This window comes from Rattus rattus, chromosome 16 (genome assembly GCF_011064425.1).
Source record: "Rattus rattus isolate New Zealand chromosome 16, Rrattus_CSIRO_v1, whole genome shotgun sequence".
Lineage (NCBI taxonomy): Eukaryota > Metazoa > Chordata > Mammalia > Rodentia > Muridae > Rattus > Rattus rattus.
In genome coordinates this window covers 39,533,153-39,549,796 of record NC_046169.1, presented here as the reverse complement: position 1 = coordinate 39,549,796, position 16,644 = coordinate 39,533,153, and the positions used below count along the sequence as shown (strand labels likewise).

At 54.6% G+C, this 16,644-nt stretch overlaps 1 protein-coding gene across 1 annotated transcript in view; it reads left to right on the top strand.

The window, feature by feature from the left end:
• Positions 1-15,860, top strand: part of Ube3b (ubiquitin protein ligase E3B) — a 46,568-nt gene extending 30,708 nt beyond the window's left edge. The window contains exons 19-28 of the mRNA XM_032887299.1: positions 1,864-1,983; positions 4,668-4,844; positions 4,950-5,060; positions 5,724-5,861; positions 6,094-6,159; positions 7,131-7,189; positions 9,219-9,401; positions 9,606-9,717; positions 12,605-12,697; positions 14,099-15,860. Of these exons, the coding sequence (XP_032743190.1) occupies positions 1,864-1,983; positions 4,668-4,844; positions 4,950-5,060; positions 5,724-5,861; positions 6,094-6,159; positions 7,131-7,189; positions 9,219-9,401; positions 9,606-9,717; positions 12,605-12,697; positions 14,099-14,290 (1,251 nt within the window). The 3' untranslated portion in view covers positions 14,291-15,860. The remainder of the gene's footprint in view (positions 1-1,863; positions 1,984-4,667; positions 4,845-4,949; positions 5,061-5,723; positions 5,862-6,093; positions 6,160-7,130; positions 7,190-9,218; positions 9,402-9,605; positions 9,718-12,604; positions 12,698-14,098) is intronic.
• Positions 15,861-16,644: the final 784 nt, after the last annotated feature.

Sequence of the window (16,644 nt, the reverse complement as noted above, 5' to 3'; positions counted from 1 at the left end):
GTGAGATTTTGTAGATCTTATTTTTTTTTTCTTTTTTTTCTTTTTTTCGGAGCTGGGGACTGAACCCAGGGCCTTGCGCTTGCTAGGCAAGTGCTCTACCACTGAGCTAAATCCCCAACCCCATAGATCTTATTCTTTAAAGATACCGAGCCCTCAGTACTCGAGTCTGGTGTGAGTTGCTATCGTTCACACGACCGTAACGTGTCTTTAACCTGATCACTTAGCAGCCTTTGGCCCCCACTGCTGCTTTCAGACTGAAGGCTTAGTAAGGTGGGTTGGGGGATGGTGGGGTACAAGGCTGGGAAGCGGGGACCGGTGAGTCAACACTGTCTTGGACTTGGTCCCACTGTCCTGGCTGTGTGACCAAGTCCGTGTCCTCATCTGTACCGTGGAGAGAATGGTGCTCTCTCAGGTGTCTGCTAGGCTCATGGAGGCTTCTGGCCCTTAACCAACTGGCCCTCCCTCCATGCCTGTGGAAAGCTAGAGCACAGTCCAGACTGCCTGTGAGAGGCCTGCAGCGCTGTCATGGCCGTCTCCACAGCTCTTCTGGGAACGATGGCTTTCCGCACCTCACAGGCGACCCTGCTAAGGAGTTGGAGTCACAGCCCCATGTGGCTTAAACACCTTCAGTCTGCTGAGGCTCCACTGCCTGGGAGGGAGAGGCAGGGGCATGCCGGGGTCCTCCTTTCCCCCCACACCCCGTCGTGGTCCTGAACCTCAGGCCTTCTGATGGTCTGTGGAGCACAAACCTTTTTCTTAACTCTAGGTACCTTATGGAAGGACAGCCCTTCCACTGCGTACCTGTGTGGAGGCCTCTGGCCATCGCTCTTCTCTTAAAACCTGCAATTGCTTGGTTCTTCCTCAGGTTCAGTGAAAAGGGCATTGGGGTCAGTTCTCACCAGGGCATGCTTTCTGTGTGCTAGCGCATCTGGCGTACAAAATGGAGGAGGTCTGTGTGTGTCTCTGTGCACCACATGCATGCCTGGTACAGACAGAGAGCAGAAGGGGGCTCCCGGTACCCTGGAACGGAAGTTAAAGATGGTTGTGAGCGGCCGTGTGGGCGCCAAGAATCAAGGCCAGATTCTTTGCAAGAGCAGCGGTGCTCTCAAGAGCTGAGCATCCCTCCAGCCCCCAGCTCCATGTTTGAAGCACGGCTGTGGGAGCTATGTGCGCCCATTCAGCGCGCATCCCTGGGAGCTGTAGTTCTGCAAGGTGGGGCAAGGGGCTGTGTGCTCTCTGCTGAAAGGCCTTCGCTGGGGCAGTGGCTTGTGCACATGCTCCCGAGTGCTTGGGAAGCTGGGGTGTGACGATGGCTTGAGAACAGGAGATCGAGGCCAGCCTGAGTAACGCCAAGGACTTGAGCCTCTTCCTACAGTAAATGTGCTTATCAGCAGGGTGGTAGGTCTGGGGCACAGGAGGCAGACAGAAAGGCTAAGGCTCTTTTTAGTGTAGCTCAGTCTTTACATCTGACAGTGGGAAGATTTAAATGGTTGTTGTGTCTGACAAAAAGCAGCCTGTGTGGTAGCTGTGCCCCTGGCTACTGAGGTGGGATTGAGTGTATGAGGAAGGACTGGGCTGGTCCCCGCTCAACTCCAGCTGCAGCCAGGCGCCTCTCTGAAACACTCCCGTGCTGGTGAAAGTTGAGCTGTGTTTCTCATTCCCGGAGGTTCTGCCGGGATCCCTCTGAGCAGCAGCACCGGGGTACCCTCTTCCCGTTGAGGCTTGGTTGAGGAGAATGTTAGTCATTGTCATTCTGTGTGCAGGGTTTGGTGTGCAGGGTTTGGTGTGCAGGGTTTGGTGTGCAGGGTTTGGCTTTGACATCAGCGGCTGGCCCTGTCCCTGATCCCAGCTTCGCCATTTCAGAGAGTTCTTCTGTTCCGGAACATGGTTATCAAGGAGAAAGAGAAGCTGGGGCTTGTGGAAACCAGCTCTGCCTCCCCTCACGTCACCCACATCACTATCCGAAGGTCCCGGATGCTGGAGGTGAGCGGCCCTTCGAGGAGTGCTGTGTCTGTCAGGCGGGCCGAGGGGATGACCTGGCTTCCAGACTCTCATCACTCTGTGCTGTGAAAACTCACAGTGAGGCTCTTAAAGCAAGAAGGGGTGTTGAGCCAGCCAGAGCTCTGAGTAGCTGCTCAGTCTGGCGTGTCCCCAGTGCTGGGGCTCCTCAGTGATTCCTTTGCCCCATTAGGGCCTCTGGCTAACGCACTTGTGAGGCCTCTAGGGAACAAGGGTAAGAGCCCAGTGCAGTGACCACCCTGCCTTTCCCAGGTCTGTCTGACTCCATTGTCCCACCAGCACCTGCCCAGACTCACTTTTGAGGATGTGCAGCAGACGCTGTAGACGCTGCCCTGCCTGACCACACAGATGCTCTCCTCACAGACTCAAAGGCCTTTATAGATACAACCAGAGAGTCAAGTACTGTCACCCTCTCAAGCCAGTCCTTGTCCAGCAGCCCCTGCGTGGCCATTCACAAGGTAGAAGTAGGTGCCCTGTCCTTAAGCACTTTGCCTCGGCGTCACACTGTCACACTGTCACAATGTCCTGGTGTGTTTTGAGGTGAGCAGAGAAGTCTATGGAATCTTCCACACCAGTGAGTGCTCTGTGAGGCAGAGACTTAAGTCTCACCCTGACGGCATTGCTAGAGCATTGCCGTGGTTCTGACGTGTGTGCTGTCTGTGGACCACACACGCCAGTGGGTCATACAGTCCACAGCCTTGCTGTGTGCTCCTACATGTCTGCTATTGGTGCTGGTGACAGGCGGGTGTGGCTTGATCCACGCGCCGTGCTGCTCCCCGGAGCTTTTGTTACGCTCTGTCCACACTTCGTCATTGGTCGTCATTGGTGTGCTGTCTGTGTATGACGGCCGCGTCACCAGCCACCTGTGTGTGCTGTGTGTGCTTCAGCAGCCGCCCTGAAGGACATGTTTCTTCTGCTGTTCAGGAGTTATTCAAAAAGTACCGTGTGCAACAGTTGGTGTTTTTACCTTAAAGGCAAGGATATGATGTGGACGGTGTGACCCTGTGGTAGAGCACCCACCTAGCACCCCTGAGGCTCCGGGGTACCGTCTCCAGCACTAACCAGAAAGCAGAAATAAAGTCAGGTCCGCAGAGTGGCTGGGTGCGTCTCAGTGAGGATCTAGTCTGCCTGCTCAACATGGAAAAGTGTCCTCTGCCCCTGCTGCTGCAGCCAGTGTTCTCAGACATGGCCTCCCCTAGAGCCACAGCCACCAGGGGTGGGACAGTTGGTAGCCGACATCTGACTTCAGTGTTGGGACACGGTGGGCAAGAGGGTGACGTAGCAGTCACCCCAGAGATACACGTCTGCTCAGCGTCTGTCTTGCCCTGTGGACGTGTGGGTTCTGGGGCCAATCAGGTTTTAAGAGAAGAGTCCCCCGTCAGTCTTACATTAAAGCTTTTGTCCGCGACCCCAAAGGCCACGTTTGCCACTCAGCTGTGTGCACCAAGCTGAGCCTCTGCTTTGACTCAGAAGCTTTGTGTTGGAACTGCCCTCGGTGCCTTCCTCGTCAGAACCGGTGCTGCCGCCTGCTCTGGATCTCTCAGGCCTCCCCATCAGAGGAGCCTGGCACCCACGCCCTGAATAACTGGGAGGCGGGAGGCGGGAGGCGTGACCTATGCTGTGTGCTGAGAGGGGTCGCTGGCTCCTCCCTCAGGCGCCACCATCTCCACAGGACTAAAACGCCCCTGGGTGTCACAGGAGACAGTCACTCTTTTTTTTTTTTTAAAGTCTTACTTATGTTTTATTTTATTTATATGAGTACACTGTAGCTGTCTTCAGACACACCAGAAGAGGGCATCGGATCCCATTACAGATGGTCGTGAGCCACCATGTGGGTGCTGGGAATTGAACTCAGGACCTCTGGAAGAGCAGTCAGTGCTCTTAACCACTGAGCCATCTCTCCAGCCCCGAGACAGTCACTCTTAACCTGGGCAAAGCCTGTTTTTCCTTCACTTACTTTCTTGTGAACCGAGTTAGAGCGAGAGGGTTGTTCCATGATGCCACAGGCTCTCATGAACCTGTGGTCTGAGCGTCCAAGGCCTTTGCTTGTTGTGAACACACAGGGACGTAAGAAGCTGTGGTCCTGGATGCTCTATAGAGCGACACCCTACAGATGGCTGTGTGTTGAGGGAGCTGACCACAGCCAGCAAAGCTCAGAGCTCTCCCAGCAGCACGCTCCACTGTCCTTGCCCTCCTGAGGGCAGACTGAGCCTCACTACTGCGCCTGGGCTTCACACCGTCTTCTGCCACAGCTACCCTGCCACCAGTGGGTCTTTCAGTTCAGTCTTTCCATCCCCTTCCCCACAGTTGCCCTCAGCAACCAAGACCCTGGCTTCTCATCTCACCATGTCCTGTAAGCCTGATGGCCCATGAGCTAGAGACATTCTCAGCATTCAAGGGAAGAGAGAGAGATTCCTGTCTTCCCCCAGGTTCCCCACCTTCCATGGCCAGAGCTAGCACGCCTCATTCTGTCTAGTGTTCCTATCTGACTCTGTGTCCTCCTGGGGGCCATCTTCTCACGCCCATGCGTGAGACACTGTAGCCATCAAATGAGTCAGTTCTCCACGGCTGCTGTGCAGACCCACATGGTTAGACTCCTCGGTTTGCTGAGGCCGCACTCCTTGAGGGTTGAAATTCTGTCTCTGTAGGACGGCTATGAGCAACTGCGGCAGCTTCCTCAGCACGCCATGAAGGGCGCGATCCGAGTGAAGTTCGTCAGTGACCTTGGGGTAGATGAAGCTGGCATTGACCAGGACGGTGTCTTTAAGGAGTTTCTGGAAGAGATCATCAAGAGGGTGTTTGACCCAGCACTCAACCTGTTCAAGGTGATTAAGGGCATGCTGGGGGGCTGGCAGCAGCCAGACACGGGGTCCAATGTAGAGGAAAGATAGGCCTCTAACTTCACCTCTCCCCGGCCTTTCTCCTGGCAGACAACCAGTGGGGATGAGAGGCTGTACCCGTCGCCCACGTCCTACATCCATGAGAACTACCTGCAGCTCTTTGAGTTTGTGGGGAAGATGCTGGGAAAGGCGGTGTATGAGGTAGGTGCCCAAAGAGTATGGGGCAGCACCCTATAATCCTGTCACTCGGGAGGCCAGCCTGGGATGCATAGCTAGCCCCTCTCTCAGAAAGAAAAAGAAAGAATAAAGTGGTTTGTGCATATCTGTTTGGGGATGAACCCAGGCTTCGCAAGCTGAGTCAGCACTTTCTGTCCCTCAGCCACCTGGGCTCAGCTAATGTCTGTCACTCGAGTGGATACTGTAGGAGACAGGTGTCTGGGAGTCAGCAAGCTAGGACAGAAAGATTGGATGTAGCCAGCAGTGTAGCAGCCACCTACATGTCCTTCCTGTAAGCTTGTCACCTCATCCGTAGAGTGGGGATGAGAAAAGCTGGGTGACTGGGTTGTCCTCTGTGGTAAGTGAGGTCCTAACCTGGCACCAGGTTCAAGTCTCAGGACTCTTGGCTTCTCAGGCTTCAGGGGCTTCCCTTACAGCTCCCATCCCTGGATACCCAAGCTGTGAGAGTCACCTGAGCTCCTGTCCCTGTACTATTTGGCTCCAAGGCGTGCGCCTACGACCGGAGCTCGCCTCGATCCCTAGATGCTTCCTTAGATGATGGAGGGATAGCTGCAGGCTGGCACCTGGACTCCACTGGTGCCTCAGGCTGCCGGAGCTGACAGCTGGGCCCTGCCTCCTCTGACCTAGGGGATCGTGGTGGACGTGCCCTTTGCCTCCTTCTTCCTGAGCCAGATGCTCGGGCACCACCACAGCGTCTTCTACAGCTCCGTGGATGAGCTGCCCTCCCTGGACTCGGAGTTCTATAAAAACCTCACCTCCATCAAGGTCAGTGCTGGGTGGTGCATGTCCCTGTCACTGGGGCTTAACCCCAACTCTACCCTCGGCCAGGCCCTTCACAGCTGAGGCCCACAGCCTCTGCTGTCTCATGACCAGTGGCCTCTGCTTGGAGGTGGGGTTGCACAGCTGTCCATGTCCCCTCAGAGGGAAGAGTTCTGCCCACACACGCCCAGTGCTCCCCCCCCCCGCCCTCACTCTCTCATTCTCTCTCTTCCATTAGCGCTATGATGGAGACGTCGCAGACCTCGGGCTGACACTGTCTTACGATGAAGACGTCATGGGTCAGGTATGTGGGCTGATCTGGCCGGCCTCGTCTGCTCGTGAGACGCTCTGACTCATGGTTTCCTCAGAGATTCGCCCACTGGGGATCTGCCTGTCACTGGCCTCTGCGTTTGCACCTCTGGCTCCCACAGAGCCCGTGCTTTGCCTGTGTTACATCTTGGGACTTAAGAGAGGATCTGCCTGTGCCCAGCCTTCCTGTTCTAGTTTGGGGCAAGCTGTGAGTCTCAGTTGGGAAACCTGAGGTCAGTGAGGACTGGCCATTATAAGTGGAGCTTCCTGACCCGATGCGGAGGGCAGCACCTAAGCTGACGCTCCTGGGGAGTCCAATCCCAGTCACACCATCATCAGGAACGGAGGAGAAGTCAGCCTGGCAGAAGCCATTTCTGTCACAGTTAATGGCAGGACTCACCCCGTCCTCTACCCTCTTGTGTCCATGTAGCCTGAGGTCCGCTCTGGAGAAACCAGGAACATATTGGTGCAGAGCCGGCTTCTCAGATCTGGCTTCACCTCAGAGGGTATTTGGTGTTTGAAAAGCATGGTAATGTGTCCCGAATGTGTCTTTCCAGGCTTTCCCCACAGACACGTGTGAGCGTGTTGTGTGAGTGCGTGTGTGTGTCAGATATGGTACCAACACTCTTGCAGTATAGCCTGCTTTCCCATCTTTACGCAGTGGTGCAGTATTCCAGGTGTGGGTGTGCACGCCTGGCCGCCATGCTCAGCAGCCTCCCTCCGGGCATGCTGCAGCCTTAGTGCAAATGTTTGAACAAGGATTGGATGACAAACCATTCCCACTGATCGCATGAGGCCTGCGTGTTGATGTTTTGGCCCCAGGCTTTTGTGAAAAATGATCCTTTTGAGAAACATGCAGCATCATAATTCCGCCGTTACCGTGGGTGTCTGCACTAGGCCCTTCCGTCTTCCTGAGTGTCGCTGGCTGTTAGTTCTCTCTGGTAGTTACTCTCGTCTTCTCCCCAGCTTGTCTGCCACGAACTGGTTCCTGGAGGGAAGACCATCCCGGTCACAGATGAGAACAAGTGAGTACAGTGGAATGCGTCTGAGGCCGGCCCCTGAGAGCACTGCTCTGGCTCTGGCTCAGGCTGAGAGCTGAGCAAGACAGATGGGTGGAAGGAGGCCATAAGTATCCTAATGCGATTTCCTGGTTACAGTTCATAGGCCAGAATTGTAGTAAATTCAATTTGCAAAATAAGAGTGAATGGTTTGCTCTCTGCAGAAGCTCTTGGAAGGTCCGAGGCACCATTCTTAGGAATGTAGAGATGGCCCACGCTGAGGCGCAGGGAGCCTAAACAGCTTAGGCACGCTGCCCCGAGGGCAGGCGAGCAGGGACTTCAGAGTGACGGTGTGCGGCTGTTCTCAGGAAGACAGTGTGATTGCAGACACGGCAGACATTACTTAGAGGCAGGGTGTTAAGGGAGGTGTGGGGGCGCAGCAGCTCCTGTCACAGATAATGTGCTTTAGTAATGGCATAAATTTGGTCCTTTTGATCCTAGAAACAAAACCTTCAATGCATGATCTCCACCCAGGCTGTCCCACCTAATGAAAGGGGGACACTTGGCAGGAGGGAGGGACACTGGCCCTCTGGTCGGGGTTTGAACTGTCTGACAAACGAGGGCGAGGGCCCTGTGACTCCCGGGTCCCAGTGCAGCGCACCTGCACTCCGTTCCTGTCTCGGGTCAGCTCGTTTGGCAGCCTGTGTCTTGGGGGTTTATGTCTTAACTTTACAAGTCCAGCAAGGTTGCCTTAGCCTCGGTTTGAAAGCTTTAACAAAGAAGGGGTGGCTGAGGTCTGAGTCTCTGCAGGGTGAGTCCTGGTCCTGCCTGTGTGTGGCTGTGACTTCCTCAGGGGCAGCAGTGTTCAATGTGTAAACAGCCCCTGAGAGATCGAGCTGAGAAGGGGCCCAAACTTTTGACAGCAGATATGGGGCATGTCCTGTAGACCTGCCCACCTACCAGGGAGGTCATCTTTCTGCCTGGAACTATGGCAAAGGGTGGTGGGGTGTGTGCATGTGTGTGTGTGTGTGTGTGTGTGTGTGTGTGTGTGTGTGTGAGAGAGAGAGAGAGAGAGAGAGAGAGAGAGAGAGAGAGGTACAAATGACAGAAAAGGTAAGTTCACACAGGCTAAAAGGCCAGGGAAGATGAACTATAGGGGTAAATGCCCGGGTGGGTGAGTTCCTGCACACTGAAGGGCTGCAGAGACAAGGCTGGGAGGGTCAGGGAGGTGAGTCCGAGCAGGCTGTGCTAGAGTAAGATTCTTCTCCTGCCACGGAGCCTGGCAGTGAACCTTGTGTCCTGAACTCTGACCTATGATGAAGCTTCAGTATATGACAAGGGTACCTGGTCTCTCACACACGCATGCGCACACACCCACACATGCACACCCGAGCGCACATGCTATTAGTAACCTCCTTCATAGAAATAATTGAAAATTCATATTTGAATGTATTAGTGTGTAATGTTTGCTGCTGAATGGTTTTTAGTAGAACTATTTCAAGGTCAGTAACTGTGACCTGGGCACTGTAGGACACAATGGAATTACTTGGACTAGACTTAACGCGGTGTTTCTAATGGTTTCTTGGGCATACTTGCCAGCCGATCACTGACACTAGTACAAGCTGGAGCCAAGGCCACGAAACACTAGCTGAGAGCCTTTGCCCGTCCAACTCCGCTTTAGGCTTCAGTGGACTGTGCTGTGCTGTTGCAAGTGAGGCAGCCCTCTCTGACGTTGGTTGGAACACTAAGCTGTGTCCCCGAGAGAGGCCAGTGGGACGTACCTGTGCAGGTGACCCTCCGTCCCTGAGCATGGGGTCGTCCCGGGGCGTTCCCAGGTGCTGTGAGGATGAGTGAACCAGGCTGTGCTCTCGACACTTGGTGCTGTCATGGTGGCACAGTGTGTGACTCGGAGGCCACCATCACGGAGTTGCCATCACCTGCTGAGAGACGCTGGCGTTTGTGTTTTGGAGATGGTTCAAGAGCACTAGGCTCGTCTCTTAGCACATCTGGCAACAGCCTGGCCTGGCCTGCTAGTCCAGTGTCTCTCTCGTTACAGAATTAGCTACATCCATCTGATGGCTCATTTTCGAATGCACACTCAAATCAAGAACCAGACAGCTGCTCTCATTAGTGGCTTCCGTTCCATTATTAAGCCCGAGTGGATCCGAATGTTCTCTACCCCTGAGCTTCAACGTCTCATATCCGGGGACAATGCCGAGATCGATCTGGAAGACTTAAAGTAAGGGCATTGAGGAGGGGTGTGTGACGTGATTAGGCCATCCAGAAGGAGAGCTCTTCCCTCCCCGGGTCTAATACAGAGTGACTCTGGGCACCCTGGTGACAGCCCATTTAGTTTCCAGGGGATGAGGCATTGCATGGGGCCTTGCCTCGCTGCACCTGCCTGCTGTCCCCGAGAGTGAGCCCCACTCTGGCTTGTTTTTAGGAAGCACACGGTGTACTACGGTGGCTTTCATGGGAGTCACAGAGTCATCGTCTGGCTCTGGGATATCCTGGCTTCCGACTTCACGCCCGATGAAAGAGCCATGTTCCTGAAGGTACTTGTTACATTTTCTACGTACTTATGTTCTTGAGTGCGCAGACCTCGGGCCACTCTGATTCACACTGAAAACATGGGATTATCCAGAGGGCAGTGTTAGCATAGCCTCCTCTGTGCCAAAGGCTGGAGGAACCAGAGAGGGGCTGACACGATGGGGCGGGGCTGCTGGCTGCTCCTTGCTGTGGTGCAGGGCCCTGTGCACCTCTGCTCAGTGCTGCCCTCCCATCTGCAATTCTGCCTCTTTACCTTAGAGAAAATAATAATAATAATAATAATAATAATAATAATAATAATAATAATAGTAGTAGTAGTAGTAGTAGTAGTAGTAGTAGTAGTAGTAGTACAGGCCTTTTAATCCCAACTCAGAGGCAGAGGCAGGCAGAGCTCTGTGAGTTCGAGGCCAGCCTGATCTACAGAGTGAGTTCCAGGACAGCCTGGTCTACACAGAAACCCTGTTGGAAAAATGGAGAAGGAGGAGGAGGGGGAAATACAGACAATCCTAAATGCATCACACATATACACACGTGCACAGGCACATAGAGTGTCCCAAGGGAACACAAATGTTGAGGCTGACAACACTGAATGTTGCTCTGAGGGATCAGGGGTTGAGTCAGGTTCTCCATGTGTAGCCCAGGCTACTTCAGAGTCAGGGCAGGCCTCCTGCCTCAGCATCTTGAACTGCAATCCCAGGTGTGGCCGCCATGCCTGGCTTACTGTGTGCTTCTCAGGAGGAGAATCTGTAGTTAGCTCTGTGCCCTAACATCAGGGAAGTCTTGAGTGACCTCTGTGTCCCTAAGTGCTGTTGGATTTGGTGGATGACAGCAGCAGAGTATCGCTTTACAGGACACTGCATTATGTATGTGCCTGTCACCGTCACCTGTGCGTAGATTGTCATTTAAAACCATCATTTTGCCACCTGCTTTCCTTCTCTCTGAAAAGCTATGGTCTAGGAGTGTATGTAGGGCCTTGGAATCTCCCCTAAGGCTGGCTGCACACTCTGTCTATCTCCCTTTCTATCCCCCTCTGTTTTGCTTTAGGCAGGGTCTCCTGTATCCCAACATTGCTCTTAGATTTGCCATGTGACATGTGACCAAGGTTGACCTTCAAGTCCTGACCTCGCGTCTCCATTAGAAGCATTGGGAGTGTCTTGTGTGATCCACTGTGTGTGCTGGTGCCACCGACCAAACCAGTGGCTGGTCTTCCTTGCTGGCCACTTTAAACTGAGTTTTCTCCTGCTGTGGGAGCCATCACCCACTCCAGTCCAACCAGTACACACACAGGCTCCACAAACCCACAGGTCTCCAGGCCATAGGCCATTAGTTACAACAGCGGTTCTCCCAGCAGTGCACCACCCAGCATCCACTCTGGGCCACTGAGCTATGTCTCCTCCCCAGGAACATGGTAACTTATTAAAGCCCTTTGAAGCATGACAGGGAGAGCTGTGCAGCATTAGAGCGTGGCTTAAGTGGTTATTATGACCCACACTACATCAGCTACTGAATTACAGAGCCAGTCTTGCTGTTCTGTCTCTCAGAAAGCAGCATGAATCTGGTTACCGCTGAGTTAAAAAGGGGGGTTTTCTTAGGTCTTCCCCATGCAGACTGACCTGTGGATCTCCAGCTTGGTTGGACGCCTGCGTCTGAGGCATTAAGGCAGAGGCCGTATTTGGGGAAGGCCAGGAGATGCTGGAGTGTTGCTGGGAAGTGTGGCTGGCTGCCCACAGGCCCCACACCCAGTGTCCACAGCTTGGTCCCTGAAGCCTCACTGGCTTTGTGGACCTGATTTTTCCCAGTGTGCTGATTGGTGTTGGGCGTTGTACAGACCCTCCCCCCACACACACACACACACCCAGGATGCTCTGAATATGTGCAAGACACCAGTGTGAGCTGGGCTTCCCTACTTTGTGGGTGGTTCTTTCTCCCACCCTTTATCTGCCCGGTTTCACCCCGTTACTAGATAGAGAAAGGATAGCAGGGAGAGAGAGGTCTCTGAATCTAATTTCTTTCTTCTTTTTCTTTTTCTTTTTTTTCTTTTCTGTTTGTTTGGTTTTTTGGTTTGATTGGTTGGTTTGTTCATTTTTCCTTTGAGCACAACTGCTAACCAACTGTAACCTCCCCCTTCCCCAGTGACCAGCAACCACGCCTATCAAGTCTCTAGCATTTATATCCCCTCTGAAAAGTTCACACAATTCCAAACATCACACAATCACAGAAACCATCAGCAGCTGGCAAAACCACGCCTCTGCCAGAGCACGAGGCAAATCATAGTCAGCTGTGTGGACCACCTGACGCAGCCCCACCTCCCACACTTGGGATTAAGATGAAAATACTTAGAATATTTCTGTGGTTTTAAAGAAACCAAAATTCCCAAGTTGTCACTACACTAATGTGTGCCATGCATAAGGTCATGGTTTCCAGCTGTACTGGCTCCATACTGTGGCTCATAGGCACCTCCAGCCTCTGCTGGCCCAGGTGTCCTCAGATGCTGCCACTGCTGTGCTCCCCGAGGAGGACAGGTGCTGTTCCTCTCCTCTGCTGCTGCTGCCGTGCAGCTGCAGACCTGCCCCAAGCTGCTGTGCTGCTACACCAGGAGTCGAAGGGCCTCTGCTGCTCCAGAGCCCATGTCAGACTGAACAGAGACCTGTGTCACGGGTGTCACTCCGAGTTGCCCTACGAGCCACCAGCCTTGTTCAATGGGCCATTCCTTCACAAGCTTTAGTTCCAGAGAGAGGCGCCCTAGAGACACTCGGTGTGTCCTGTACACATGCAGGCGAGCACCTCCCGCTACCCCGTGCTCTACTGAGTAGCACTCGGACAGGGGAGATCCCAGCATGGCTGAGGTGGCAAAAAATGCCTACTGTCCCCCGACTCCACCTTGTATTGCAGTTTGTGACCAGCTGCTCCCGACCCCCGCTCCTAGGATTCGCCTACCTCAAACCTCCGTTCTCCATTCGCTGTGTGGAAGTGTCAGATGACCAGGTAACTAAGGCCATGTCTGCCCTTCTTCCTTCCTTCCTTCCTTCCTTTCTTCCTTCCTTTCTTCCTTCCTTCTTTCCTTCTTTCCTTCCTTCCTTCCCTCCTTCCCTCCTTCCCTCCTTCCCTCCTTCCCTCCTTCCCTCCTTCCCTCCTTCCCTCCTTCCCTCCTTCCTTCCTTGTGCTCAGTTTCTGCTGTGGGTGCCCACCATGTCCCTCCCACCCTTGCCTATGGTTCTCAGGGCATGACAGCCAGCCACCCACAGAGGGCACTGCAGAGCCAGGCCAGTGTGGGCTTCAGCACTGTCTGAGGTCCCTCCCTGGGAAAGGCCTGCAGGGTGTGTAATCGGAGCGCTCTTTGGTGGCTGCTGATCTGTCCAGGTTCAAGGTCCAAGAGGAAGGGTAAAAGAACAAAGCAGGTCTGCCCCAGCTCCCCCAGCTCACGTGCACACCCAGGGTAGCTGCCTGTTGGCTGCAGCTTAAAAGACAATGTGATGGGGTTCGTGTGCCCAGTGTGGTGTGAGCCTGGCCATGCTGATGCTCGGATGTGGCTGCCCCGGGAAAGCTGCTCTCAGGATGTCCCGCCTCACCACCTCTCTGCAGCCTGCAACCTGTGTTCCCCTGAGTCAGACACTAGATGGTTGTCCCTCAACTTCCAAATTTTGGGAAAAGTTGAGCCAAGTGCTAGTCAGCCATGGGCTGTGATATTGATGGAGAAGGGGTATTAGGTTGCCTTAGTCAACTGAACTGACACATGTCTTTTGTCCAGGAGCCTGTTGTCTTAGGTGACCTAGAACAGCACTCCAACAGGCATGGGTGCTCAGCAGCAGGGGCAGGTGTGGTGCTCAGTGACAGGTGTGGGTGCTCAGAGGCAGGTGTGGGTGCTCAGAGGCAGGTGTGGTGCTCAGCAGCAGGGGCATGTGTGGGTGCTCAGCAGCAGGTGTAGGTGCTCAGCAGCAGGGGCAGGTGTGGTGCTCAGTGGCAGGTGTGGGTGCTCAGTGGCAGGTGTGGTGCTCAGTGGCAGGTGTGGTGCTCAGAGGCAGGTGTGATGCTCAGAGGCAGGTGTAGGTGCTCAGAGGCAGGTGTAGGTGCTCAGCAGCAGAGGCAGGTGTGGTGCTCAGAGGCAGGTGTGGGTGCTCAGCAGCAGGGGCAGGTGTGGTGCTCAGAGGCAGGTGTGGGTGCTCAGAGGCAGGTGTGGGTGCTCAGCAGCAGGGGCAGGTGTGGTGCTCAGTGGCAGGTGTGGTGCTCAGTGGCAGGTGTGGGTGCTCAGTGGCAGGTGTGCTCAGTGGCAGGTGTGGGTGCTCAGCTGCAGGTATCTTTTGGCCTCCAGGGCCACTGCCCTGAGCTGGGCATCTTCTGCTCCTGTGTAGTCTTCCTCTGACCCGAAGCTGTGGTGTGTGCTTGCAGGATACTGGGGACACCCTGGGCAGCGTCCTCAGGGGCTTCTTCACCATCCGCAAGAGGGAGCCAGGCGGGCGTCTGCCCACTTCTTCCACTTGCTTCAACCTGCTTAAGCTGCCCAACTACAGCAAGAAAAGCGTACTCCGAGAGAAACTGCGCTACGCCATCAGCATGAACACAGGCTTTGAGCTCTCCTAACCCAACCTAATCTCACTACTAAGGAGCCCTCAGCTCCTGGAGGCAGCACGCCCCAGGAGTGTGGCCAGGTCACCGCAGCCTCAGACCCTCTCAATAGCCATGAGACACCCAAGCTTGAGGGTGCTGCACAGTGCCCTCCGTGCACTGGGGACAGAGGGCTGATGAAAATACCCCCAGTTCTGCCCTTGCAGGTCTTCCTCCTTCTGGGGCCTGAGACCTGGGCCTAGCGTTTGCAGAGCAACGCCTGGCAGTTCTGTGAGGCGTTCTCTTGCCCTCTGAGGACACAAGGCCTGTGTCTGTGAGCTCCTCCTTCCGTTCTGAAAACTCAGGTACGGCCTCGCCAAGCCTCTATGCACAGCAAAGTCCCTGCCTCTACCCTGTCCACAGTGGCCCCTCCCTAGGCAACCACACCCAGCTCCAGCCAGGGAGGCCACTGAGCACAGTTAGGGTCTCCTGCAGGGGACCCAGGGGATCCACACCACAGCCCTCTTTCCCACACCCTCAGCAGGCTACGCTGTCAGGGGACCCTTGCTGTCAGCCCGTGCGTGGCCTCTGCAGCAGTGTCCTAGCTTGGGAGAGCAGCCTGCCACCCCTGGAGAACAGCCCATTTCTGCAGTACCCAGAGCCTGCTCACCCTGTGTGTCTGCCCCTCATTGGAGAACCACACGAGACCCTACAGTGCCCCGTCCTCTGGGCAGTACTTTATTCCAGGGACTTCAGAGTCCTTCCTTTGCACTGACAGGCCCCGGAGGCTGAGGAGTGTCCCACACATCTCCACACTACTGCCTCTGTGGCTCTGCGCTTTCTTTGTCTGGGACCTCATTCTCTTTCCCCACTCACTGCACTCCTAGGCCCTTGTTCCCATTTACCTTAAGAATAGATTTGGGATATTGAGGCAGATGCCCTGAGCTTAGTGATCTGATAGCAGCCATGTGTCTCCTGCCTCACCAAGTTCTTGTATCCCTCCCATCCTGGTGGAAGCCAGGAGTCCTGGTCCCTCCTCCACATCGTGGAGTCAGCTTAGGGCTACAGTGCTCAGAGCAAGAAGACGCCTTCCACGAGGAGCCTGCACAGCGGGAGAGCGGCCGAGCCCTGTTCTCACTTTAGCAAAGAGCTGTGGCCGGAGTTTGGCCAGGCCCAGGAGAGCCCCTGGGGTTCTGGAGTGTGGTGCCAGCTTCACGTGGATGGGAGGCTGGCACGTCCTTGGAAGATATCTGCCAGCCATGTGTGTTCCCAGCTTGTCCATGGATTCCTGTGCCCCGAGCACAGCATGCACGAGTAACCTGGAGCCAGAGAGTCACAGCGGGGACACAGGAGAGAGTGGGGTGTAAGCACTGATACCAGCTTGACCTGTTTGGTTTTGACCTAAGGTCGTCTGTCAGTCACGAGTCTGCTTCCCTGCAGTTCATTGTGACACGGCATCCAAGCACTCACTCATCTGTGCCATAGCTGCTGTTCATGGCGTCCCAGCCGCTCTTGGTGGCTCCAGAAAGAAGTCGGGGTTTGGTTTTGTAGCTAACTGGTGGACTAAGACTTGTCAGGGCTTTATTAAATTTGTACTTGAGCACAGGATGGCTCTGTTCTGGTTTGTACTCAGCCCTGCGCCCAGATGGCCCCATGAAGCACCACTAGGAGCAGGAAGACAAGGGGCGCGTTGACCTCCTGGCTTTAGAGCTGGGTTAGGAGAGCTGGGCAGTTGTCACTGTGCCCAGCTTTACTTAGAGAAGCATCCCTAGAGCTGGTCTCCCTCTGCTCTGTTCCAACAAGCAGCGGCGCCAGGATGACATGCGTAGCTTTGCAGTTTGTGATGTATGTATTACCTACAAAAGCCAGCTCGCTTGATGGGGAGAGACCAGATGAGTCTAACCTGGGCTACCTCAGACACCCCGGTGTCCCCACTAACAGACAAATACTGCAAAGCCCCCAGGGCACACACCTCCTACAGTGTAATGCCCGCCCACCTAAAACTAAGCCCGGCCCTGGCTTTGGACTCTTTAGAACTGAAGTTACCATGCAGCAAGTGGGGTGTTCGAAGGGCCAGCAGGACCTGCGGGTGCTAATGAATTTTGTTCGTGCAAAACCCTGGGGAAACCCCTGTTACTGGCAGGGGCAAAGCCATTGGCCTTTGTCCTCTGGGTCAGGGAGACATGGCGTCTCCCTAAGTTGGTCAGTACATGAATGTGGCGTGCCCTGGGTCCTTTTGTATTTCTTTCCTTTCTGAGATTACGTGTACTATGTAGCCCCAGCTGCTTGAGTGCTGGGGCCACAGGTTCACGCGTATAATCACGGAGCCCGGGAAGATTTCAAGGTTCAGACCAGCCTTCAATAAACAGCAGACCCATGTGGTTTCAAAA